General features: G+C 40.3%; 2 protein-coding genes across 2 annotated transcripts in view; both read right to left on the bottom strand.

The window, feature by feature from the left end:
• Nucleotides 1–4,807: 4,807 nt before the first annotated feature.
• LOC117458405 (transmembrane protein 132E-like) lies at nucleotides 4,808–8,527 on the bottom strand. Its single transcript, XM_034098852.2, has one exon. The coding sequence runs from the start codon at nucleotides 8,521–8,523 to the stop codon at nucleotides 7,984–7,986; it is 540 nt and encodes a 179-aa protein (XP_033954743.1). The 5' UTR covers nucleotides 8,524–8,527; the 3' UTR covers nucleotides 4,808–7,983.
• The window catches only part of tmem132e (transmembrane protein 132E), a 204,008-nt gene continuing 185,917 nt past the window's right edge, over nucleotides 8,440–26,530 (bottom strand). Inside the window, exons 7-8 of the mRNA XM_034098851.2 lie at nucleotides 15,386–15,580; nucleotides 8,440–9,076 (exon numbers count right to left, since the gene is read on the bottom strand). Of these exons, the coding sequence (XP_033954742.1) occupies nucleotides 8,537–9,076; nucleotides 15,386–15,580 (735 nt within the window). The 3' untranslated portion in view covers nucleotides 8,440–8,536. The remainder of the gene's footprint in view (nucleotides 9,077–15,385; nucleotides 15,581–26,530) is intronic.

Genomic DNA, 26,530 nt, shown 5'->3' with positions numbered 1-26,530 from the left:
GAAGATGTTATTTTAAGGTTAAAGAGGTAAATTACTTTGCTTTAAAGGTGGGGTAGGTAATTTTGGAGAAACCAGCTCGAGTGCGCTAGAATTTGAAAATACACAGCCGGAACAAAATCTGCCACTTCCTTACAGAGCCCCTCCTCCAACACACACGAACGCGCACATGACCAATGAGGGCACGAGATAAGTTTGTGCACAGATGGAAGGCTGACAGGCAGGTAGGATATTTTTTTTTTTGGCCGGGCCGGCTAAAATGATTGGTCGTGCTTTTTACAGCGCCACGGCTTCCACAGATGATATTTTTTAACGTATTTGTTGTCAAAGCACTTCAGATATTCACTGCTGTTGGGATGTTAAGAGCATTCCATGGAATATAACAAGTGTATCTCGAGCCGGTTTCTCAAACTTACCTACCCCACCTTTAAAGATTATGAATTGTAAGTCAGGGCTCATACTGTACTATCTGAAATGAATTTTATGTGAAATTTGAGCCTTCATAAAGACTGAATACGTGTTTTTTTGCTTATTCAGATGCAAATATTTAAAGGAATACATTCTTATGTTACCCCCTTTATATATTATACAATTCACACAAACATCTCTTTATCTTTTATGTTTGTGTACTTACCTCTATTGTGTTAAAGTTTTGAGTTTTTACTGACCATCTACCACTTCTGTGTGAAGGCCTACAGTATGTACTGAAATCTGGTCCATACAAAAGCAGCTGATATTATTTTGTTAAGAATCCATATTTGTGATTTTTGCAATTAGATAGTTGGTTTGCAGAAACACCTCGGAGTGTGAAGATCTGTTCAAACCGCAGCACGACAAACTTATTTTCCAGCGGCTTTCCGATGTAAGCATCTGTCTGCTCGGCCCCATAAACCCACTATAACTCTCTCCTAATGACCCGAGTGCTTTACTTGAGGTCAGAAGGCTTTGATCTCCGCTGCCCAAATGAAACGAACGGGAGTAAACACGACAAACTTCAAGAACACAGCTCCAAGTATGGATTTGTGTAGCAGAGTACAACCCCGTCTCCTAAAAACTACGTTCCCACAGAACTAAACTGCATTCTCAATTACGTTTAGCAAACGTATTTTCTCAATGATCTCAAATACGTTTATTTTCTACATATCTTTGCCATTTATTGTTTTGCTTATAATAATGATAATAGTCATTTATAAATATCATTGGAGAGCACACATTTGAAATCAGTAGGGGAAGCTGTAATTTCGCCAGCTGTTACTCTCATGAGCGAGGCAGAAAATAATAGTTTCAACATGCCGAAAAGCTGCTGTGTCGTTCATTGCACCTCAAACAAACAAATCCAGGGTTACGTGTTTCTGTACTTGCTCTAAGAAGAAAGGACAGTAACAGAAGATCTCTGTGACGATGTGGTGTTGTTAATGCGATATGATATCCGAAAAAGGATGGCCGAAGACACTACACTACCCATAATCCCCAGCTATCGTTTGCGACTACAGTCCCGTTGACAAACCCCGTGATTAATCTTCAAGCTCTGGGATTGGATGTTGGAGTGGCAGTGCGCCAAGGTTACGCCTAGCGCCAAGCTCTTTGAAATGGAACGAAACCACGGCAGACTATTCAAAACTGGACTCGAACGCCCCCCCAGAACTACACATGCTGGCTATTGTGTTTCGCAACATGTTCTCTATGGCACGTCTCTACTGGGAATTGTAGTTTTAAAAGACGTTTTCGTTTTTCCCAAATGTAGAAGTTGACAGTATTAAACTGTATATTGCCCTGGAGGTTTAGGCGATAGGAAACACATTGGTGTGTACACATTTAAAACATGTAATTACTAAATCGCTTGTATCCATAATAGGCAGCATTAATATATATTCTACTCCACTACAATTCAGAGGTTAACCTGGTATTTTTACTCCACTAAATCTATTTTAGTTACTTTGCAGATTCTGATTAATGATGTGAAATATAAACAACCCTTAAATCAGACTTTAGTTACACCTGAGTAACATTCAGGGAAGGTGATTGTCAAGTGCCAACAATCAGGAGAGATATTTGATAGTTGGTGCTTGAGAAGACTAAACATTTATCTGCAGTCATATTCTGCACATTTCTTATGCTATCTACATACATAAGAGTATAATTAATGTGTATAATATCAGTTAAAATAAGTGCTTCAACATAGTTAACATTGCAGGAAAGCAATATATTAGACGTTAAGTACTTTGTCAGGCTTAATATTTATCTGTAGATAGATACCCCCAAAGCTTTTTTCTTATTTGAAATAAGACCTTAACCTAAAGTATTCTTTAATGTGTTAATAAAGGTGAATTAGTTTGTCTGTTTTGCACATCCTCATATTAATATCTTTGTACATCCTGCACTAAACTGTTTTATTGTAGAGATCACTTACAGTATCTTCTTGATTTTTTATATTCTATATTTCTAACATTGACCTTCTACTTTCCCCCTATGAAAGTATGTACTCTTAATATTTTTTTCATCAAATAACATTGTTCAACAAAAATAACATTATTCAACAAAAATAGTTCAATAACGTGCTTTAACCACTAGGCGGTGCACACAAGGTACACACAGCATACTAATAATAACTTTGTATTATCAGTGTAGGATACTTATGTATGTATAACATCTGAAGATATTTAGTTTTATTCATTTTTACATCATTTTACAGGATATTGCTATACTATTTCTCATGTTTTACTTCTACACATTAATATCTGATTTGTAAAACATCACAGACAGAAAGGTATCGTCATTTAATGGTAAGCTATTGAAATTGTGATTCCATAGATGTGTCTCCCGTCACCCAAATCCCCTGACTATTCTCTCAACTCAGTATTTACATTCTTATATTCAAAGAAAATCAGTAATATCTTTAAAAACGTGCATTGCGGCTAAAACATCCAATCAGCGAGCTGAGGATCTTTCCTACGTCTGTTTCCGGTATTGTTCCTGTAATGAGAGTTCACATTTATGATATTCTTTCACACACACATACGGGTATTGGGCCGAGGGCGACACCGTACTTCCGGTATCCGCCGTTTTACGCGAGGTGCAAGCAGCTGTACACCGTTTAGGTGTTGCTAAGCTTCCTGTACTGAATATCATAGTCTATTGCCTTAATCAATATCTAGTCAACTCTAAAATACCACATATATGCAACGGCATGATAATATTATTGTGACAAGTGGGGTATTCACCTGGTGTTTCCAGAAGAGAGACGTAGATGCAGCCAAAATCGACGAAGGCCACTTTCGAGAGTCGTTTTTCCATACATCTGCAGGCAGTCTGTAAGGGCAATCCGATCAACCCACACAGCTCTAGTTCATGCTGGTAACGACCTAAAGCACACCCCTCAAGTCTAGAGATGTAATCCGAAGACATGCAGCGATTTCTTCGGTCGTTAATAAAAAAAAAAAACCTAGTGCGCTCTGCCTGGCTACGTTAGCTAGCTGTTTATATTAGCACCTCCAGGATATTTGCACCTCCAGGAAAATGGCGTATTTATATATATATATATGGCGCGTGTTGCATTGTGGGTAGCTCGTGACGTCACTGTGTGTGAAAGAATCGAAGGGTGGAATTGAATACACATCTACGGAAACATAATTTGCTTCAGATATAACTCATAGCAAATAAAGTATAAAAATACAAGTAATAAAAAGTAATTTACGTTAGAATAAATAGAATGGTTTTGAATAATAGATGAGTAAAATCTACGTCACTTTACAGCCCCGCCCACTTTCGGGGAAACCAACGCTGTCATTTGAACGGCGATGAAGCCTGAAGCCACAGAGATCTTCTGTTACTGTCCTTTCTTCTTAGAGGAAGTACAGAAACACGTAACTCTGGATTTGTTTTAATGTTTGAGGTGCAATGAACGACTCAGCAGCTTTTCGGCATGATACAACTATTATTTTCTGTCTCGCTCATGAGAGTAACAGCTGGCGAAATTACAGCCTCGCCTACTGATTTCAAATGTGTGCTCTACAATGATATTTATAAATGACTATTATCATTATTATAAGCAAGACAATAAACGGAAAAGATATGTAGAAAATAAACGTATTTAAGATACGTTCATAAGAAACGTAACGTGGGAGAAAGTATGTTTCAGGAAGATAGAGAAAAACGGAAGAAAATACATTTGTAGCTAAACGTAATTGAGAATGCAGTTTAGTTCTGTGGGAACGTAGTTATTAGGAGACAGGGTTGCAGAGTGCAGTATGTTTCTCCACTCTCCTCTCAGCAGGGTCTTCATGCTGCTGCAGGTGTTGGCAGTGAGTATTATCGGACTGCATTCAGACTCTGCACAGCGGGGGGGGGGGGGGGGGGGCAGCATTGATTTGTGTATTTCAAACACTAGTAGGACTCAAACAGCAATCTGATCAATGGCAGAAAAACATGCATCAGCTATATCGTCAGGTGTAAGCTACAGAATGGAAACAATAAACACAAATAAACATTCTTCTGTAATCTATCTCCTCTCTTCTTTTGGAGTTCTGAGGCCATGAAGTTGTAAGCGACTCATGTTAAATAGTTTTTGTTTGTTAAAATATTGATGAGTGAAAGTTAAAATAGTCACCCTTGATGGCAGTTTAAATCTATTTGCAAAATGTCATAACATACGGTATAAATCAGACATGTTTGCAATTATAATACCAATCATAATGTGAAATATAAAGTCATTCTTATATAAATAAATAAATGGCTGACACAGTAGCAACACATTTAAAGCTTAAGAAAATGGCTGAAAACACTCGCAGGTCAAATAAAAAAATACACCATGTCATGTATGTATTGCATTTTCTTTAGTACTTTACATATAACGGGAAAAATACAAGGGTTTATTTTCAAGAGAATACAGGAAATTCAACAGTGCTCTGTACAATAACATATTATTGTGAGTGTAGTGGTTACTTGGCACAGACTGAGCCGTGCACATCGTGCACAGTTTCCATGGGGGGGGGGGGGGGGGGGGGAGGTATAAGTCGAGATGTTCAATAACATGTTGTAAAAAGACTAAGTTTCTATTAGCAGCTTGAAGAAAATACAAAATGAGCAACGTGTGCACCACCACCAAAGCAGCATTACAAAAAGACTTAGAATGAAAGGGACGGGGGAAGTAGGATTTAAGAATCAATGTGAGACGTAGTATAATGGGAAAACCCAATGGAAACAGAGTGTAAAGCTGCTATTAGATACTTCATCTGTCATCGTGCTGTCACCAGATTGGGCTGACCACATTAACACAGCCAGGTTTAGCTAATAATCCTACATTCATCCTGAGAATCCATCATTTAGGGTTAGGAGGGAAACACTTTGGGCTGGCTGCTGCTTCTCTTCATTTCATGGCACATCGTGTTGATGCTGAGGGCGAAGGCAGGGCTTGGACTGTCAAAATATAATGTTTTTAACACAGATTGTATATAATCAAACAAGAACCAGGTCATCATTCATTTCAACCACATGGAAAGTAGAGAGGGCATGCAGTAAAAGCAAATACTTAAAGTCCCAATCCAGGATCACAAGTGGATCTATATACAGTACATGTCAAATATTGAATAGTTTGCCGATTGAAAATAATCTCATTGGAACTTTCAGATGAGTGAAAAGTAAAGCCTGTTCTGCTCCTGTATTTACAATGTTGCTGTAAGCAAACCAACTCCATCTTTCCGATCACATTAAGCACTACTGGTCACCAGCCAATGAACAAGGAGCGCAGGAAACACATCTTAAATATGAAATATGAGTTTGGATTGAATGATTTCTTCCCATATAATTCGGTTTCAGTAAAACAGTGCTGCCACACATACTGTACAACAATTCTGGATTGGGTCTTTAATACGGCTGTGGGGGCTGAAGAGCAGCGAGGATCTGCAATAAAACCGTGACAGATTTGATTGACATATAGTACCGTAGAGCTAAGGCTCATTATCACCACGATGGGGACATTAGTTTTCTCATAGGATCACCAAAATAAGTCAAGTGACGTAAAAGAAGACTCCAAGCCCTTAGATACAGAACGGAATGAAAGGAAAGTGACACAGAAACACTTTTGTTATCACACGGATGCTTCATTAGTCCTGAACATAACATGTTTGATGTGAGATCAGAGCTGGAATAACATCGACCTTCAGACGTCATCTCCAATGATCCACACTACGACTAAAAAGCAGCTCCACTAACAGGGCAACGAAAGATACGATTAGCCCTGCTGTCTCCATGCTCTCACTCGCCGGCTGCCTCTGCAAGGGTTTGATTGAAAGCTCACTGAAGATGTGTTCTTTCTAAATGTGCCAGCTCTTTTCCCTTTTTCTGCTGGAGTGTACTTTCAAACCCGTGTCAGTAAAACTTTAAACATTAGCACTTTCTGCACAACAAGACCTGCACATGACATCCACTAGCTGTGCTGTTTACATCACGTTGATTCGTCAATGAAGCCAATCCTGAGAAACTTTTACACGCCGTCACAACCACGCAACTCCTGATTTCTGTCCGTCTCTCGCCCTGCCCATGGACTTCAGTCAAAGCAAATGTGTGACTTCGATACACGTGTTCACTGGAATAGATTCAACAAAATACTACTACTTACATAGTAGAGTGTGTTTTCAAAAGTGACAACATGAGATGGCCATGGTTCCAACGATGGAGACAAATCTAGAATTTATTCAGCAGTCTTTCTTTTTCGGGCGAACGACATTTCCTGGAGAGTTTCGAGGCGCTTGTGTTCAGTGCGACGGTTTCCAACTAGTACGTTTGTTATTTTCCCAGAAGGCTAGAGGGTAGAATTTGAGGAGAGAAAAAATAAATCATCAAAATATTAGATCTGTTACAATTCTGATGCATCCCCGTGTTCAACGAATGTGATAGCACTTTGTTAAAACGCTACGGGTCTGGGGAACCTTCTACTCACAACAAGACTCACGTTGGCAAGGTTTCAACCGGCTTCCAGAGTAAGGAACTTGTTGAACGTTCGTGCTCGATGCGGTATATACATAGAGAGGAATGTCCGCATGTATGTAGGCCTGACACGGCATGCGTTTAATGCATTATAACATATTTACTTGTGTATGAATGATTATATAATTACAATACAAACATTTACAAATTTGGAAATAGTTGCTGATTGTGCCTCGAGATCCCCTTCCATGCAAAGAAAGTTAGAGCCCCCCACGCTTTTCTCTAATTCTACCTCATGCTCGAGATCATTTGTAGTATTTTACATCTTAATACGCCGTCTCTAGCCGCGGTGAGGGAACAGGGTGAACGCGCTGATATAAGAAGTGAACTGTGACCATTGTTATAAGGCATTAGATTTGTTCAGGACCAAGAGGACTGGTAATAGGGCACTGCTTCTGACCACCTATGAAATGTAGAAAAATGTAATGAATGAACATGAGTACAAATCATGAGCGTGCTGCACCAAGAACAACAAATTAAGAAGGGTTTGCCATTAAAAGAACGCTTGTCCTACTTTGGCACAAACAAAAAGATAATTTTTTAGCTTTCATGAGAGTCTTTGACAGTTTTTTTGTTCATCAAAGGCATTTTCGTTTGGAGTAGGTACAGTACTGCAGAGTCCCACTGAGCCAGCAAGAACACGATACCAAACAACTTCGACTATTCCTGTCCATGTCAGGCTGCTCTCTGGAATACAATCCTGGAAATAAAGAGAGCTGTCTGGCCATGGCTCGGCTTCCCGGTGAAACGCAGCCAAGATGTACAGGCTTTCTCCAGTGATTGAGATCTGCTCAAGTCTTTGGCTTCCTCGCATCCTCTTCCGTGTGAGCGTGTATGAGATTTCAGCACTGTGCAAACTAAATGGAACACACCCTAACCGAAACAACAGTTGGCCTTTTAGTCTGTGAAAAGTTATCTTTCACTGAGGTGAAAAAGAGAAAAATAGAAAGGAAAGTTTCGTTAGAAAGCTGAGAGCCGGGCTTCACGCTGCACCTCATGACCTCAGGCTATTTCCTTTATTCTGCGCATGTAATCGTGCAGTTCCTCTGGGTCTTGAAAGCCCATATCCTGGCACACCCACTGAATGTCCTCTTCGTCTGCTATGGGGATGGAGTTGTAGGGCAGCTCCTCAGTGGGAAGCGTGGTGAAGGTGGTGAACTTGACTCTCTTGCGCTTGGAGGTGGGGGAACTGGCCTCCTCTCCTCCGTTCTCCTTCGTGGATCCTCCGGAGCTGCCGTCTCCCCGCCCGTGAATCTGGCTCTGAACGCTGGTCTGGGAGCTGCCGCTGCTGTGGTGGTCTCCGTGGCAGCAAGTCTGTACGCTCTCCAGAGGATTACTGGGACTCTCTATCTGCTGAGGAGACAGCTCACACTGGGCCCTCAGCGGCTGGCCGTTTCCCAGGAACACCCAGTGGTGGGAGTGGTCCATGTTGGCCTGACCCTCTGGAGGAATACGCTTATGGCGGTACTTCAGCACGAAGACGATGCAGTTGATGAGAAACACCAAGATGGCCAGACAGAAGACTCCCAGCAGAGCGTACATGCCGATCTCAAGGTCAGTCATGTTGCGAGGTGAAGTGCACAAAGTCGTCTTCCTCTTCTTCTTCTTCCTCTTCTTCTTCATCGCTCTCTGTTGGTCGCTCTTGGTTGGTAATGGTGGGGAAATTGGTGTAATCGATGGGAACACTGGCAGGCTGCTCATTAGATGTCTCGTAAATTCTTCCACTGATGTTGGGATCAATGATTGGCCGCCTGGTGAAGGGGGTGAGCTCTATCTCGCCCTCGGTGGCCCCCTCCTCCTCAGAGTCCTCCTCTGGGCCGAAGCGGACCTTGACATAAACCGAAGCAGATGCGATGACGCTCTTGCGCTTGGTCTTCTGACAGGCCTCACAGATGGTCATCTCTAAACGCACCAGCTCTCCGGATCCCTCCCCTTCTGCCACGACCACAGGCCAGCGCTGCTGAGGCTCCTGGGAAACCATCACGACCCTGTCATCCAGCGAGGAGGCGTTGAAGTTGTAGTCTTTGGGATCAAAGTTAGTCAGAGTGGCGGCTGTGTTGTCACTGAAAAGCATCCAGATGGACAAACTGGCCTCCTGTCAGACGGAAAGAAGAAGAACACACATTTTAGTTTAGTTGTTTCTTACACTTCAAAACCAATATAGAAAAGAACAAACAACATTACAAAATGCATTAACTTTCACATCACACTGCAAGGTATTTGAATATTTACTGGTATCACCACAGAAATAATCATGATTGTCTGTTCTCAGATCATTAATATCCAACTTGATCAAATCTTAATAAGCAAGGACATGAATATCCTCCGGGGAATGCACTTGATATTTTCTTAGGTTTCACAAATTAAAAAAACTCTGTGTGCGGGTTAAGATGGACAACCAACATCTACGCATCTAATTAGAGGATGAAGAAATCCCACATTTTGATTATTAGCCGGAGAACCGAAGTCGGATTCATTGGCGGAAAGGACTTTGCAGTGACAACAACAGCTCCATATATGTCTTCAAGGCTCATTTTGAAATGAGGTTGAGAATACATTGAAAAGCAATACATTTTGATTGACAATTCTTAACTACTGTTGCAATTTAATTGTGCGACCTAATATTAAAACATGTAAAAATAACAATGGTTAATTACTGAATTGCTTCCTCTCTACTTTCTAAGTAATATCAAATCCAATTATTCACATTAGGACAAACAAGTTCAACACGTCTTCAATCTTCTTTAATCTATCAGGGTTGTCCGTAGGCTTCAAGGGGTTCATCAACATGTCTACCTTATCAAGTGGAGCTACGTGTTGGGCAGGAAAGTGATGAATAGAGTAAAGGAAATGTAAAAAAGGTGATAGCAATTTCTCCCGGGTCCTTGATAATATCCGCAAATTAACAAAAAGTGTTAATAAAGTTCAGCAGACTAATTCAAAAGACTCTGTGTTTATATCCAACGTAAGAATATTCGAATGGTTCGGATCCATTCTTCATGGCCCGTGGTTTGAATATCTGTTCCCAAATGAGCCTTTGAAGTTCTGGATTTGCTCCAATCCCCCAAATCTCCAGAGTGTTTGTGAACATCCGCAGTGCCCTGTGCTCAGAACAAGCTTTCACACGCACACATACGGCCTTCCTCTGATCTGCACACCACTTTCAAGCACTGAGGAGGAGGAGGAGGAGGAGGGGGCTACAACACTGCAGCACACACTGATAACACACACACAGAAAACCCACACACAGTTGCTTCCAATGATGAGCATGTGTCCAGTCTCTCCGTGTTTGTTGTGTGTGATGTTCTCGTTTAGTATTGTCTATCACTTTCTGAGCTCCCCAACGGAGAAACTGTATACATTGAGTTCTTGGTGACGGTGACATCATCTATTTGTCAGCTCATAGAGTTGCATTGTGAACCCGGGAATGTTAAGAACCCCAACGTTTTATGATAGAGTCGTATAGTAGGGGTCCCCGGCACATAGAAACTGCCGGATGCTTACTTGCATAGGTTGGGCAATTTGAACAATTAGCATAAGTTGCGTGATATTAGCATTATAGCTTCAGGGCCTTCTCCGTTGCTGCAGCCTCCCTCTGGAACTCACTACCCCAATCCATCAGAGATTCTTCCTCCCTCACAGCATTCAAAACATCACTCAAAACCCACCTGTTCAACACTGCATTCAACCACTGACCCCCCCCCTATTTTCTGTTTTGTTTATCTCTTTAATTCTCTGTCCAAGCGTCTTTGAGTTTCCTGAAAAGCGCTATACAAGTCCCATGTATTATTATTATTATTATTATTATTATTATTACTGTTATTACTATTATTAATTACTGTGTGTATTATTACTGTGGATAAGAGTAAAATAAATGGCTTGGCGGAGTTGTTACATTTTTGAGTGATTTATTCGGGGTATAGAGGATGCTGAATCCATTTCTGACTTTTTCAGAATCAAAAATTGCAGTTTTGAACCAGAAAGTGCAAAGATTCGTACTCTCGTTGGCTGATTGTGATTCATTCTGGGAGGATGTTGAAGACTGAGTGGACTCTGGATCATTTGGATTGGACACAAAGCTTATTTATTTGAAATTGTCCACAGTAGGGATGATAATGTTGATCTTGTGCTCTCTATATCCAAAGGTCACGACACTCCTCAAATAGTCCCAATCAGCCTAATGAGAGTACACATATTGGCCCTTGCAATTGTGTATCTTAATTGGGCAAATTGCCAACACATACAAATTAGCATCCAGCAGTTTCTATGTGCTGAGGACCCTCATTAAACATTTCTATCAAACAACCGTCAGGTACTCAACATTTCGGGTCCACAATGCTGGCAAAACTAACAAGCATCTGTCGCAGAGTGAGTTCGACAGCGGTGTCCATTAAATGTAGGCTGCATCTGAAGAGCCCTTTGTTCACAGCTTGCTCAAACATCATCAACCATCGCTGACAAACACGGAGCATTTCTTTCCTAAAACAGAGTTGGACAGCTTCGAGGCTCCCTTTTTGTTGTTGAGATACACACCCATCCTTTCCAGGACCCAAAACCCCTGTGGTCCAGTTTGGACTGCTATGATGTGGCGGTGTCCCACTGAGAGGCAAGCTTCTGTCGGCCGAGCGTGACAGCGTGAAGGCCGCCTTTGATATGCATGACTTCAATAATACATTGAATATGGCAGATCTGTTTTTATGAGCTGACTCCACAACGAGCTGATAGAGGGGGAAAAGGCAAAGAATGGCGGTTTATATGCGGAAAAAACAATTGGCGCATTTTTTATTCCGATCCAATGCATGAAAGATAGACATGTGGCAAAGTGGATTTTGTTTATTTGCTAAAACAAGAAGCTATTTCAACGAAAAAAGGCATCAAAGAACTGACGAGACCCAAAGGGAAATCTGGACTGCGATGATATTATTTTGTGCATCTAGTTTTACAAACCATTGGCACACAATTAATGTAATCTGTGCAATTAAACCAATAGAACAGCTGTACCAAGGTGTTTGACAGAAAGCCACATTCATACCACCACTGTACCACCCTTGATAACACCATTTCTTAAAGGTGGGGTAGGTAAGTTTGAGAAACCGGCTCGAGATCGCTAGAATTTGAAAATACACAACCGGAGAAAATCTGCCACTTCCTCACAGAGCCCCTCCTCCAACACACAGGAACGCGCACATGACCAATGAGGGCACGAGAGAAGTTTGTGCCCCGATGGAAGGCTGACAGGCAGGTAGGCCATCCAGTCCGTTTAGCTGGCCCGGCTAAACGGATTGGTTGTACTTTTTACAGTATTACGGCTACCCCACCTTTAAGTTCTGACAATTTTAAGTCTTTTAAAAGTATGTGTTTTATTTATAAATGTTTACATGGACTGCCCCCCCCCCCTCCCTTAGGGGAATTCATCCACAGAAAACACACTGGACGCTGCACTCGGTCCGAAGCCAGAGGAGACTGTGAAGCCCACCAAAGACGGACCACTTTTGGACAAAATGTCCTCTCCATTAAAGGCAGCTCGTTCTGGAACAGCCTCCCAGCTGAGACACGGGATCGTCCCACTCTCTAAATGCACTTTAACCCAGGGGTATCTCCTCGTGCACTTTGTCGTTGCTGCTATATTGTATTACCATAAATACTCGTGTATGCTGCTCTTGCTCTCATCATGTATTTTGTTTTTACAATGTTTGTAAAATGTAATTTTCTTAAATGTTTTATGTGAGGGACGGATAATGAGCTCAAAGCTAAATCTAGCACCGTTACGCTCGATACATTTTTAATGTTTTAAGTGTTCATCACTGTACATGGTCCCTGCCAAATAAACGATTACATGAATAAATAAATTACATGAAGTTACCGTGATATTCTGAATGAGGAAGTTTCCTATGATTGACTTCCCAGTTTTCTCTGATTATGGTATCACGGAATATACATGTGGATGTTAATGAAACATAAACAGCTTGGATTATAAAATATTCATACGCAGAAAACACTCCAGTGGAAATAATGCAGCAACTCTACAATTAATAATAGCATTTAGATTGATTAAAGGGGACATATTGTGCTAATTTTCAGGTGCATATAAGTATTTATTTAGTGCCTCTACTGATATGTCTCTATGCTTTAATGCTCAAAAAGAGTGGGAGAGAAAATTCATGTGGAGGTAGCACAGAGATTTTAGCCTTTGCAGACCATTTACATGCACTAAAACCGAAATAACACACTTCAGGAAAGGGAAACCCCCCAAATGGCATAATATGGCCTGTTAAAATTGATATATAATGTATGTATATGTGTACATATGTATGTATATTTAATAACAGAATTATCTTTTTTTACTTTATCCTGCAACTGGATGACTAGCGGGAGAGCGACCGCTGTATAAGCTTTTATTTCTGCCCTCCTGCTTCTACTAATTTAGTTAGTTTTTCTGGATGTACAAACTGTCTAATTGTTGAAATAGTGGAATACATAATAAAAAAAGAATAATAATTCAACAGTAACAGTGGGTTAGTTGTAGCACCAAAAATAGTCTATGTGTCTTTGATTTCTGAAGGTGTTAAGTGGGAGAAATAGAATAATGCAAAGAGACCTTGATAGTCCAACGATTCCTTTTCATAGTTGATATGTTTCAATCATTTTTAGAGCTATCGAGGACATTGACAACGTTTTCCTGTGAAACAGAATCAAATGGCTTGAAATCGCTCCAGCTCTTCCGAGAGCCTCGCTGCAGGGGATTGGCTGCCTTTTATGGCTCGGCCTTGGAGAGCACTTAGGACAATACATTACAATAATCAAATTTCAAGGTGGCCAAGAAGCGGAAAGCAAGAGAAATCGGAATGTAATGCCCGCTTCTCTCTCACTGATGCTTGATGTGGTTGTCGTGCACTTTTAGCTACTCGCAGGCCGAAAGGGCAAAGAGGGAAAAGTATATACGAACGCACGCACGCTCACCTGCCCGCGCACACGCACGCTCACCCACCTGTCCGTGCACGCACGCACGCGCACACACACACACACACACACACACACACACACACACACACACACACACACACACACACACACACACACACACACACACACACACACACACACACACACACACACACACACACACACACACACACACACACACACACACACACACACACACACACACACACACACACACACACACACAAAAACACCACTTCTCTCTAGGTGAAACAGTGCTTCCAATTAATTCCTCTGCATAGATCCGTACTCCTGTGCAAAGAGACGGTGGCAAACAAAAAGCAGTTTCTTTTCTTTCACCCTGAAGTCTTCTCACTTCTCACTTGAGCAATAAATCAATTTTAGGAAATGTGTTTGGACGTACCAGAAGCTTAGCTAATGTGAAAGTTGCAATAAAACAGTCCGGAGGACTCTTATTAGTTTACTGCCACTGCCTTTATCTGGTGTCCTTGTTAACCATGCTGGCTGGAGCTTAAAAGATTGAGCTGGGCAATTATTTTAATACTTTGAAGTGAGAGTAGTGTCTGCTTGTTGATATAAATGCTAAAGGGATTTGAAAAATACACTTCCTTTTAACGCTCGGGAGACAAAAGTAAGGAAACACATGAAGAAGAACGTTTATGTGAGGGCAGAAGAAGCCGCACAACATGTACCGATAGTAATCGGTTCATTGACACATTGTAATCTATTTAAGTAATACAAATATGTTCTTTTTTAATATTTGATCTTTTCTTAAAAACTCAGCTTCCTAATTTTGGTATGTATTTTAAAAAAATATATGTTTCTTAGATAACTTTTAATAATGGAATTGTGAAGCACCTTGAGATGACGTTGTTTATACATTTATAAATATTCAGCATGTGTTATAGTGTCACCTGGAACATTTCATGACACTGTTGTGTTTTTATCAAAGTCGAATGCACTGATTATATTATTTCAGGCGGTTTCTGAGTCTCCTTTTTATTGTGGGGATTTGAAAATAATGGAAATATTAAAGCGTTTTTTGAAATCCAGGGATGTCCACACTTGTAGTGGTATTCATCGATCCTTGAGTGTGAGAAATGTCGCTGCTCAAATGTATTTATTTGCCACAAACCAAGTGCCATTATCTTTCATCCATCAATATCTCTCACGCTCTGCAACTCACACCAAAGGTCTAAACGTCCACATTTCAGTCAATCTTTACCCCACTTTTATGAAGCCACTTGAAAAGATATTTGAAATAACATTCAACATGTACAGTATATTTCTACTTTCTTGTTTATTTCTAGTCTTTTTAATTTGTATTGTACAATGCCATGTCTTTTTATGCTGCTGCAACACAACAATGTCCCACATTGGGATCAATAAAGTACCATCAGTATCAATAGCTTTCTGTTTTTCTGCACCAATGATGGGTTACCTGCTTGGGAGCGGTGAGCGTCTGGACGCCGGTTGCCTTGGCGACCATGGTGTGGCTGTTTCCAGGACTCGGCTGCAGAGACAGAGTCAGGCCGGAGATGGCGTGGACTTTCATCTCCGTGATGGACACCTTATCGTCCGTGACGGAGAATGAAGACTCTCCCAACACCGCGTCCACGGCCAGAGGAGACTCCACCTGCAGAGAGGGAAGAGGTTAGGGTTTCTCAGAGATGGCAAACACATCCTTTACTCAAGTAGAAGTACAGATACTCGTGTTTAAAGATACTCTGGTAAAAGTAGAAGTACTGACTAAACTTCTTTACTCAAGTCAAAGTAAAGTGGCTTTGAAATGTACTTCAGTAGAAAGTACCCATACCTAGCAGCTGCTTTAAAGAGTACCTGACCTCCCTTTATATCAATAGAACAATAATGTCATTGTTAGCTAATGAATGTTTCCATGCTGAACAACGGCAACATGACAACGTTTCCATTGGTCCCTCTTCTTTAGAGAAGACCAGGAAGTGATGGATACACGGATCGTGTTCCAACCAATAGGCACGCAGTGACTCTACAGAATAATGATCACGCCACCAACACACATTCAGACTAAAGGAACCAGCTGTTTGGAGAATGAGAGAAGTAGAAAGTACAGGTATTTGAGTTCAACATGTGAGAAGTAGAAAGTACAGGTATTTGGGTTCAACATGTAAGAAGTAGAAAGTACAGGTATTTGTGTTCAACATGTGAGAAGTAGAAAGTACAGGTATTTGGGTTCTACATGTAAGAAGTAGAAAGTACAGGTATTTGTGTAAGAAGTAGAAAGTACAGGTATTTGTGTAAGAAGTAGAAAGTACAGGTATTTGTGTAAGAAGTAGAAAGTATAGGTATTTGAGTTCAACATGTGAGAAGTAGAAAGTACAGGTATTTGGGTTCAACATGTAAGAAGTAGAAAGTACAGGTATTTGAGTTCAACATGTGAGAAGTAGAAAGTACAGGTATTTGTGTTCAACATGTAAGAAGTAGAAAGTACAGGTATTTGAGTTCAACATGTGAGAAGTAGAAAGTACAGGTATTTGAGTTCAACATGTGAGAAGTAGAAAGTACAGGTATTTGAGTTCAACATGTGAGAAGTAGAAAGTACAGGTATTTGAGTTCAACATGTAAGAAGTAGAAAGTACAGGTATTTGTGTTCAAAATGTAAGAATTCAAAGTAAAAAGTCGTCAGAAAAATAAGTAGCGGAGTAAAGTACTGATACCAGAAAAATGTACTTAACTACAGTAACGATTGTACAGTAATCAACTTCAAAGTCCTCCTGATTACTCACAAAGCCCTCAACAACCAGGCTCTCCCCCCCCCCCCTCCCTCACAGACCTGCTGCACCACCACGCCCCTTCCCGCTGCCTCCGCTCATCAGAAGCCAACCTCCTATCCATCCCCACCCGCACCAACCACCGGACCTGGGGGGACAGAGCCTTCTCCGTCGCTGCCCCCTCCCTCTGGAACTCACTCCCCCAACCCATCAGAGACTGCACCGACCTCACCACCTTCAAAGCACTCACAACAACTCACCTCTTCAATCTGGCTTTTAACGTGTGATTGTTTTTGTATTGCTTGATTTTAATTTGACTTTAACTATACATATGTATTTGTTGTTCTTTTATTTTCTTTTCACTATATCTGTAAATTGTCTTTGAGCACCTGTAAAAGCGCTGAGAAATGAATCTATTATTTATTATTATTATTAACTTAGTATTTGTACTCCACGACTTCCCACCTCTGTTGTTCCTCCACATGACAGAGAAGAGACAGCCACTTTATTGTTTCTCTGAATATCATAAAGCCCTTGACAAGCCAATTTTAGTTTAAAGTGCTCGGTGCTGTTGTTTGTTCCAGTCCATCCATATGCCAAAGCCTCTCTGTCTACCACAGGGGGAAAACAACACTCGAGATGGAATCCATCAGCAAACAGACAGCGAGGGACAATCTGAGGCGGCCGCCGCACACTTTCAGAGTGACGTTTAGAAGTGTCACCACATGAAGCACCAGAAGGATTTAAAAGCCGGGCTCCTCTGGTAATGCCAGTCTTTAGACAGGCGCCTGTGCCCGGTACTTTCTACGCTTTTAAAAGATCATCATTTCTCTTTTCTGTTGCAAGCAAAGGTCACGAGAGACTTGAACAAAGTGATGAGATATTCAGCGAAGCAGTGGCCTTGTCCTCGAAGAAAGACGGAGAAAGATTTTCCACAAAATGTTTCCAACTCTAGCTGGAGCTCATAAAACATGCTATGCTTATTTTATATGTGCATGTGTTTCTTATTCATGAAACCTACTTGAATTATATCGTCTATTTCACAATCTGATGTCTTTCATTTCTTTGTTAAAGGGGTGCAAATATGCTTTTTGTTTTCCTGTAGTGTTTTATATAGGTTTTAGTGGATGTTAATGGTCTGCAAAGGCTAACATCCATGTGTCCCCCTGCCTGAAACACCTCCATTAGACTCCTTTTATTTACTTCCAGAACAGTGACATCACTATGTAACACTTGCGCTACTATTGGTTAGCGCTCCATCACGTTGTACTTGATAGGCTAAGGGGCGGGACATCTCTAAGCGGTCGACCAATCACAACTGAGCAGACTGGGCAATGATTTTCTACTTCTGTATGTTGCATTGTTGGAGGAGCTTGAGACTTAAGACTGACACAACTTTAGTTATTGTTTATATGACAAATAAAGCCTTTGAAACTTAAAATGTATTCTCAATCAGTGAAGTTCGGTGCTCTGACAATCTTCCCCAATCGTTGTCAATCAACCACAAAGTAAGCAGCAAGAAAACATCCATTTCTTATCCCAAAAAATAAATTAAATCTAATGTGACGTCAAGCTCTGAAACTTAGATTCAAACACCCCAAAGATAACACAGCAAATAAAATAACATGGTTGTTCACCTGAAGCCTTTCATCTCTCTCTCTGTACGGAGCAGCTGCCATGACTGCTTCTTCCTCCCTGCGTGACTTCTACATCATTTCTTAGTGCCACATCATTTGGTGCAATACATTATCGTGCAGTTTTGTGCAATGCAATTAGTCGTGCAGGCGCTTGAGACAAATCACGAGTGGTAACATGTCTGCGGGTGTCTGGGTTCATTCATTTGGTCTCGATACACTTGGATTTCTGTTCATAAAACCCGCTAATAAAATGCACAAATATCCAATTTACACACGCAGGGTGCAGCGGCCGGCTCATCTCTTGTTTTACAGCCCCTGCAGCGTGGACTCAATGATGTTCTGTAAGTATTTTTTACTTCAATTACTTACTTACTTTCTTGTAGTGCTTGTGGTGTTTGGGTTTCGAATAAACATAGAAGTTGTAACACGGTGCAGCATGTAAGGGAAACTTCTGCGGCGATGGAGAGTCAGGACTCAGAGAGGCACGAGGAGAGCTGGAGCTTTGATGTCAAACAATGATGTTTATTACAAGTCAACGGCCGGAGGATTCACATCACAAGTCACAGCAGCAAAAGGTTCTGACTGCACGGCTGGGTTGGCATGTCAATTCTGATCAGCCTATCTCTCGATAGCCCTTTTAACTAGTTTACAGAGAGTTAATGAGCATATTGGGGGAGGCGTAAACATCTGTGGAGCTTTTAGAAAGCCAGCGTTCCCACAGCCGTAAACCATTTTGTGACCGAGAGTTGAACTGGTTTATCAAGATAGCTGGAGCCTCCCATTCCTTAAGAGAGATAACAGAGCCAGGGTTTGGTCGTAAACCTCAACAGGCAATAAGGTTAAATATCTTAGGAGTAAGGGAGAATTATTCTTTGACACTTAGGAGTAAGACAGAAATATTCCCTTACACGGCATAAAGCTATTTTATCCTTTTTAGGAGCCTATCAATCCACTTAAGTTCCAGCCGTCTCTGGAGATACGGGATAAAAACCTACAAAAATCAGACGTTAAAGGTGGGGTTAGTTTGAGAAACCGGCTCGAGATACACTTCTTGTTATATTCCATGGAATGCTCTTAACATCCCGATGGCAATGAATATCTGAAGTGCTTTGACAAAAATGTCATCAGTGGAAGCCGTGGCGCTGTAAAAAGCACGACCAATCATCTGAGCCGGCTAAAGTGACTGGATGGCCTACCTGCCTGTCAGCCTTCCATCTGGGCACAAACTTATCTCGTGCCCTCATTGGTCATGTGCGCGTTCGTGTGTGTTGGAGGAGGGGCTCTGTGAGGAAGTGGCAGATTTGTTCCGGCTGTGTATTTTCAAATTCTAGCGCACTCGAGCCGGTCTCTCCAAAATTACGAAATTAAATCATAAAAACATAAATAAAGTACTCAAATTTCTAATTAATTTAAAATGTGATTGTCAACTGAAGTAGTTAAGAAAGCCAGATTCTTCATACTCGATAGCACTCTCAGGAATATTATATATTAAATATAATATACTTAAATTGATATTTAAGTATCCATAGGGTTAACTTTATATTAAATGGGCAAATGTTCTGTTGCCACTGTGACATCTCTCCATGCTTTAAAGGTGGTCGAGCTGGTTTCTCCAAAATTACCTACCCCACCATTAACTCAGATTTGTGAAGATGTCTGATCACAGATTCACTAAAAACATTTGTAACTGGGACATTTTGCACTGTCAACCCTCGGCTAAAGAAAAAACCTCCCGTTAACCGTCAAGTTGGAAATAAGTATTTTTTGTGTTCCTCTTAGTATCCTAAGATACTGTTTGGAAAAAGGTCGTATACATTTTTTTCTTCTCCCTGCTCCTTTTCGCTCAATGGTGTGTTTGTAGAGACATGTTTTGTTGGCAATTATTGTACATTAGGTTTTGCGTACCATGAACGGAACAAATGAAAATGAAATATGTCATTCAAGAAGAGAAAACTGAGGATATTCATGAGAAAAATGCAAAGATAATGTAGGGTTTATTCAAAAACTATAAAGATGTTGTCCCGTAAAGATTAACTACAGTGTTTCGCTGCATTATTTTAAAGCCAATTGTTTTAAAGTTCCAAAAGTATTGTGGAAAATGTTTGTATGTTTTAAAAAAGTAGAAAGTTATCCTCTAGTGTTTAATACTTCAGGGCTAAATATAGGAGAGAAATAAACTTTTGCAGAAAAACAACAAAATTCTGAAGTCAGATTCCACTTATATATTCATATTATTTTGGATGTGGCGGATCACACACGCGCGCGCGCACGCACGCACGCACGCACGCACGCACACACACACACACACACACACGTTAATGACAAGAGAACCAGATTCACAGGGCAGAAGCCATTGGGTTGCGTGATGGATCGTTCGTAAAGTAGAGCTGGAGCTTCTTCAACTTTGTATTACCTTCATTCAGGGATAGACTCAGTTTAAGAGGAGGAGTTAATAGAAGTGACACCAGAAGTCTTTTTATGAGAGACTAACGTCACTTTCTGTGTAAAACATCACTAAACATGAATCCTGCTGAGGACCCAATGCAACAACAAAAGAAAATAATTGATTTTCTGCTGTTTTAATTTTCCTTTCCACTATACCTGATATTTCCACAGGCCAATAAAGTAACTAAGGAGAAACAAATCTAATACTATTACAATCAATATTTGCAATATGTGCAAATGTCAAAACACAATCCAAAAATCCATCACATGGTGAAATCAAAACATGTATTAAAAAAACTAATCTTGTTCTGGGTTATGATCTCTGATGGTTTGGAGGCATTTATTCCTGAGCTATCATGCGTCCAATTCCAGGGATATTTAAGACAAATAAATGTTTCACCACAGATTTGATAGTCTGGTATCAATGCTTTCAAACATCACATCTAAAGCACGTTCTGCTGTAGTTATTCATAGATTTAGAACCTTTTAGAAATGCTAATTAATACACATATTTTTGGACAAGAGCGGTGATATTTCCAGCTTTATTAACCCTCCTATTGTCTTCGTGTTCCCCCCTTACGTTGGTGTTCGTGGTCAAATGGGACCGGTCCTGTTTGAACTGCTATTACATTAACACAAAAACCATCAATCATCACCACGTCTCATTAACCACCCTTTCAAACTGTACATATTGTATCAGAGTACTGGCACACATGAAGAACTGCAGTACATATACAAAGAACAGACACTGAACATGTATTGCGTGAGCCAGGTGTGATCCATGTGGGGGGATGGGCACATAAGAGCGGGAAATGTGTCAAATTGTTCTGTGTGTGTGTGTGTGTGTGTGTGTGTGTGTGTGTGTGTGTGTGTGTGTGTGTGTGCGTGTTTTATCTGATCCGGATGGTTACTAATTCCTTTTCTTCATGGCGGTCATGTTTGCCCGGGAACACCATGGTGTTACAAAGTTGACTAAATCATCCAAAAGTCAATGGAAGTGGTGATCACTGATCAGCCATTGTATATGTTCAAATGTCTCCTGTGAAGGATATCATAACGCCTGAATGCAATCGAATGTAAAACAAACATTTTATGAATGATGAAAGTAGCGAATTGGTCAGATTTGACCCGAAGACAACAGGAGGGTTAAAGGCTCATAGCAGTTGCCAAAATATACAAAAAGGTGTAAATGTGGAGGGAAAAGACTGAGAGCAAACATTAAAAGAGTTTGAAGTGAACTGTCTGTGTAAATATAGGGAGCACCTCTTCTTATTAATACTCAAAGTTTATTTACACTTCATTTCTTCACTGCCAAGCCAGGATCTCTTGTGTTTTGGATAAAATAATGTATGGATACATGTTCAAATCGCATTGCCTGAGCCATGGTGCTGTATGCAAGCAGACAACTCACGTGTTTCTTTAACATGTGTATTAGAAGCAGCATATAGTTGAGTTTAGCGTCCAGGCTCGGGCCTCATCACTCCACAGATATACAGAGCACCATGAGTGATGATTAAATAACTAACCAACCCCCCGAGCCTACAGGTGGAAGCTGGGGTGGAAGCTGGGGTGGTGGGGGGGTGGTGGGGGGGCAGCAAGCAGCAGCGACGTGGAGCAGCTGCAGCGATAGCAGCAGCAAGCAAAGCATGGAGAGAGATCTGGCAGGGTCAATAGAGCGGCATATTAAGGAGACTCTGTGTGGTTGGTTGTAGAGTGGCAAGGGGCGTTATGTATGAAGTGCTCGAGTTGACTGACTAGCTCGCAGGCTTCGCCCCATTAGTCTTAGCTCGGCACGTAAAGGAAAAAAAACATTTTCTGTTTTAGGCTCTTTATAATACGTTTCTTTGCTGATTTGAGTGAAGTTGGGCCATGTGCAGTAGATGTACTTGCTTAATATGGAAGCTACATTTTCACTGAACTTCTGTGTTATATTGATGCATCCGAAGCATTTTGCAGAATAATAACAGTTTGTGCATTAAAATGGGCCCCTTTTTATGTAATTAACGCTTTTCACCATCATGGAATTATATCTCGTGTTTTGTTCGATGTTTAAATTGTCCTTTAAAAGTCCTACTAATTAAAACAATTGAAGGCGTGTTAGCGGGTGTCATGTTTGAAACTATGTTCTCTTAAATGCTAAAAATGTCAAAAGTCAGGTAGAGAAGACAGGATATTACAGTCGGTCCTGTTTTGACTTGTGTGCAACACCACGTACAATATTGGGATTGGACGTTTCTGCAAAACCACAGACACGTTAAATGTCAATGTTTCATTCAAGCTTCATATCACGCTTGGTGATTGGTGCTAAACTACTTGGTTTGGGTTTAAAAAAAGGCTACGTAGCTAACAACATGATGTTATGTCGGTACAAATATCTCAACTTTAGCTTTCCCCCGGGACACCCACGGTTTAACCGGCAGCGGATGCTCTCACTTTATCCTGTGTTCTAAAAATAAAACTTGGTGGAGAGAACTGCTGGCACTTGCAGAAAGAAATTAGGCTTTAAACTAGCTTTTGTAACATAACAAATGAAAACCATGGAGGGAGGATTTCTTCCCAGGCTGTTATCAATTTGCCGTGTTTGTGATGTATTGCTGATGAAGTTAGTTTTTCATTTTCCCGCAGACTGCCTCGTTTTCTTTCACCCCAGTTACTGAAATTACCCGACGTCGTCTGTGAGAATCCCTGCAGAACATTCTGAGATGTGCTGCATGTAGAGGGGGGGGGGGGTTATTGATTGTGATAACATCAGTAAATACAAAGCGCTGGATCATGACTCAAGATTCAACACACAGGATATTGTGGTTGGGAGGAGAAATCTCATTTGCATAGCATTTCTCCACTTCCTGTTTCCTCGTCTCAGAGCCAATGGGATCTCTCCAAAGGGTTTAGGAGAATAGCTGAACTAAGGTCTGTGGTTGAGACACGTTGAAGAGACGGATCACGTTTTGTTCCACGACATTAAATCCATCAGCAGTGACGTGTCTGAGAAACGATGGTTGTTACCAAGTGGCTGAACAGGACTACAGAAGTCTTGGAGGCCGTTGTACGTCATTACGCCGAACACGTGAACACTCCTCTAAGTGTGTTTCTGTTCTGCTTGAAAGCAAGTCCTCCTGCAGACTGTTCAAACAAATGCTTCAACTTGAACCATTTAGAATCTGTAGTTTGAATCTGGATCTGAAGTCGGCGTGACGTTGAAGCAGCGACCCTGCTGTAGCTCCTTTATAGCATAACGTTAGCATTTTGCTTCTGGCGACTAGATTTATGATTATACAATTATAAAAGTAAGGTATATTATCCGGCTGAACAAAACGTGCATTTATCAAACAGGTTCGTTTTCCACAGACCTTATTTTATACAATATTCCAAAAGCCTATGTCGAAAGCCCATTGCTTTTTAGTCGAGGGAACCCATACACCGTTTATTTCCGGGTCGGCGTACACAAATACGGCATCCCTGCCCCGCTCTATTATTATGTGTTTTTGAGAACTTACACAGTTTTGCCATTTGTTGAAAACCCACCAATGTGTTTTACTTGTTGTACATACAGTGCCACACTGCTGCTAACCATATTGATATGCACTGTAAAGGACGTGCTTTTAAGTAAAATTATCTCCATAAATGTTGATTTTCTTTGGGCTTAATGACCTTCAGGAAGTGAACTGTTTTTAAAGCAGATTTACCAGCTAATATCTGAGATTTTTTGTTGCTGTCTCGTATAATATTTACTATGCTGCAAGTGGGATCTTTTTCAGCAGGTACTTCTAAATTAAAAAAAACATTTATCTATTATTATTAGTTTTTTTTAGAACAGAGACATTTTTTACATTCAGCCTTTACTTTTAATTTTACTTTTTGTACATACTACACTGCTAACCATATCATTATGTAAAGGACGTGCTTTAATTTCCATAAATGTTGATTTTCTTTGGGCTGAATGACCTTGAAAAAACTTGAGTTGAGCTCCATGAAGTGAATTGTTTTAGGAGCAGATTAACATGCTAATATCTGAGATGTTATCTTTGTTTTTTCACACTGCTTATCGCTGCTTTTATACCTTTAGAAAATACCTTTTTCATGTTCACTTTTATCATGAAGCCAATTTCCACACTGTGAACCTCACGGCATTCACTTGAAATCCCTAATTGGACAGAGACAAAGCTGGTGAAATAAAAAGATAAAAAACATATATTCCTCAACTCTGTCTGTCCCTTTTGCTTTGAAAACACTTTTGATGGTGGGATGATTAACATATGAAGGGCCAGCACCTCCTGGCTGAGAGTAAACAGCTATTCTGAAACAAAAGGTGGGATGAATATTGATTTACAGCGAGTGTTTCTGCACGTGTGTGTGAGTGTTTTTGCATGTGTGTGTGTGTGTGTGTGTGTGTGTGTGTGAGCAGTGAGGAGAGGTCAGCTGCAGTTGTGTCGCCAGAGGTGTGAGGTATTGAAGTACAGATACTTTGTTACTGTACTTAAGTACATCTTTCTGGTATCAGTACTTTACTCCACTACTTATTTTTCTGACGACTTTTTACTTTCTACTTCTTACATTTTGAACTCAAATACCTGTACTTTCTACTTCTTTCATGTTGAACTCAAATACCTGTACTTTCTACTTCTTTCATGTTGAACTCAAATACCTGTACTTTCTACTTCTTTCATGTTGAACTCAAATACCTGTACTTTCTACTTCTTACATGTTGAACACAAATACCTGTACTTTCTACTTCTTTCATGTTGAACTCAAATACCTGTACTTTCTACTTCTTTCATGTTGAACTCAAATACCTGTACTTTCTACTTCTTTCATGTTGAACTCAAATACCTGTACTTTCTACTTCTTACATGTTGAACTCAAATACCTGTACTTTCTACTTCTTTTATGTTGAACTCAAATACCTGTACTTTCTACTTCTTACATGTTGAACTCAAATACCTGTACTTTCTACTTCTTACATGTTGAACCCAAATACCTGTACTTTCTACTTCTTACATGTTGAACTCAAATACCTGTACTTTCTACTTCTTACATGTTGAACCCAAATACCTGTACTTTCTACTTCTCTCATGTTGAACTCAAATACCTGTACTTTCTACTTCTTACATGTTGAACACAAATACCTGTACTTTCTACTTCTTACATGTTGAACACTAATACCTGTACTTTCTACTTCTTACATGTTGAACCCAAATACCTGTACTTTCTACTTCTTACATGTTGAACACAAATACCTGTACTTTCTACTTCTTACATGTTGAAAACAAATACCTGTACTTTCTACTTCTCACATGTTGAAAACAAATACCTGTACTTTCTACTTCTCACATGTTGAACACAAATACCTGTACTTTCTACTTCTTACATGTTGAAAACAAATACCTGTACTTTCTACTTCTTACATGTTGAACTCAAATACCTGTACTTTCTACTTCTTACATGTTGAAAACAAATACCTGTACTTTCTACTTCTTACATGTTGAACTCAAATACCTGTACTTTCTACTTCTTACATGTTGAAAACAAATACCTGTACTTTCTACTTCTTACATGTTGAACTCAAATACCTGTACTTTCTACTTCTTACATTTTGAACACAAATACCTGTACTTTCTACTTCTTACATTTTGAACACAAATACCTGTACTTTCTACTTCTTACATGTTGAACACAAATACCTGTACTTTCTACTTCCTACATGTTGAACCCAAATACCTGTACTTTCTACTTCTTACCTGTTGAACTCAAATA

The sequence above is a fragment of the Pseudochaenichthys georgianus genome, chromosome 14, assembly GCF_902827115.2.
Source record: "Pseudochaenichthys georgianus chromosome 14, fPseGeo1.2, whole genome shotgun sequence".
Lineage (NCBI taxonomy): Eukaryota > Metazoa > Chordata > Actinopteri > Perciformes > Channichthyidae > Pseudochaenichthys > Pseudochaenichthys georgianus.
The sequence above is the reverse complement of the archived record's forward strand: the minus strand, read 5'-3'. Positions and strand labels throughout refer to the sequence as shown.

Coding starts and splice junctions, on each gene's coding strand:
- LOC117458405 (XM_034098852.2), bottom strand. CDS start 8,523: ATGTACGCTCTGCTGGGAGTCTTCTGTCTGGCCATCTTGGTGTTTCTC.